General features: G+C 68.9%; 1 protein-coding gene across 1 annotated transcript; it reads right to left on the minus strand.

Annotated features, from left to right (window-relative positions):
* Positions 1-578: 578 nt before the first annotated feature.
* LOC114072154 (dolichol-phosphate mannosyltransferase subunit 3-like) lies at positions 579-1,023 on the minus strand. The gene has a single exon (XM_027910075.1). The coding sequence runs from the start codon at positions 1,001-1,003 to the stop codon at positions 731-733; it is 273 nt and encodes a 90-aa protein (XP_027765876.1). The 5' UTR covers positions 1,004-1,023; the 3' UTR covers positions 579-730.
* Positions 1,024-1,153: the final 130 nt, after the last annotated feature.

Here is a 1,153-nt window from a genome sequence, read left to right on the forward strand (position 1 = left end):
CCTCCCGGGGACGCGCAGCCTCTCCTTAAAATCCCAAAATCCTTCGGCTGGAGGAGCCAGGTCTGGGCACGGCGGGCGGGGGGTCCCAGGGTGTGGGGCACCCCCAGGCAGAGCCCTCCCTGCCTGGTGTGGAGCTCTGGATGGGCAGAGGAGCCGGTAGGAGCGGGGAGCTCCCCGGAACACCCCCAGGGAGGGGCCACGCCGTGGTTTAAAGGCTCCGCCGCCCCCTCCACCCAAGCCAGTCCCTCTCCTCCTTCCCGGGAACGCGGCCAGCGGGGCGGGATGAGGCTCCTCCAGCTCCCAACCTGCCGGGGGCAAACCACATCTAAAGGGCAGCCAGGGCACGGCCCTGCATCCACCTGCAGAGCCCAGATCCACAGGGAGCTCCCCGGAGGAGGCAGAGGCCAGGGGTGGGGGGCTCCTGAAAGCCCCTCAGGGCAGTGGGCAAACAGCCTGCACCGAGACCCCTCCAGACACCCACCCCACACTGAGTGATTCCCCCCCCAAGGGGCTCTTCCAGCAGCACCCAGGACCCCCAGTGCCCTCAGCAATGGCCTGGGGTGACAGAGCAGCGCCAGGAGCCGCCGTCCCTGGGTTTTATTGCTGTCACAGCCGCCGTCCCTGGGTTTTGTTGCTGTCACAACCGCCGTCCCTGGGTTTTGTTGCTGTCACAGCCGCTGTCCCTGGGTTTTGTTGCTGTCACAGCCGCTGTCCCCAGGTTTTGTTGCTGTCACAGGCGCAGCCCCTGTCGCCGCAGGTCTGCCCGGGCCGCCCTGATGTGCTCCTGCAGCTCGGCCGCCGCCTCCTCGCAGTCGTTGAAGGTGGCCAGGCGGTAGCCCACGGTGGCCAGCGAGTAGCAGCCGAAGGCCACCAGCAGGTAGACGGGCAGGGGCAGCAGGGCCTGGCGGAGCGGCGCCGGCAGCCCCGGCGGGGCCAGGGCCAGAGCAGCCCAGGCTGAGCCCAGCAGGGCCAGCCCAAAGAGCCACTGCCCCAGCTTGGTCATGGCGGCCTGAGGGGGGACAGAGGGGACAGGGGACGTGAGGGGCAGCTCAGAGGGGAGCTGGGAGAGGGGAGAGATGGGGAAAGGGGAGTCAGGAGCGGGGGAGATGGGTGAGGGGTAAAGGGGAGAAGGTGGTCCCAGGAGAGGGGAGGA

The sequence above is a fragment of the Empidonax traillii genome, unplaced genomic scaffold (assembly GCF_003031625.1).
Source record: "Empidonax traillii isolate 1590-97213 ecotype Southwest subspecies unplaced genomic scaffold, ASM303162v1 scaffold2702:size35037, whole genome shotgun sequence".
In the NCBI taxonomy this organism is placed as follows: Eukaryota; Metazoa; Chordata; class Aves; order Passeriformes; family Tyrannidae; genus Empidonax; species Empidonax traillii.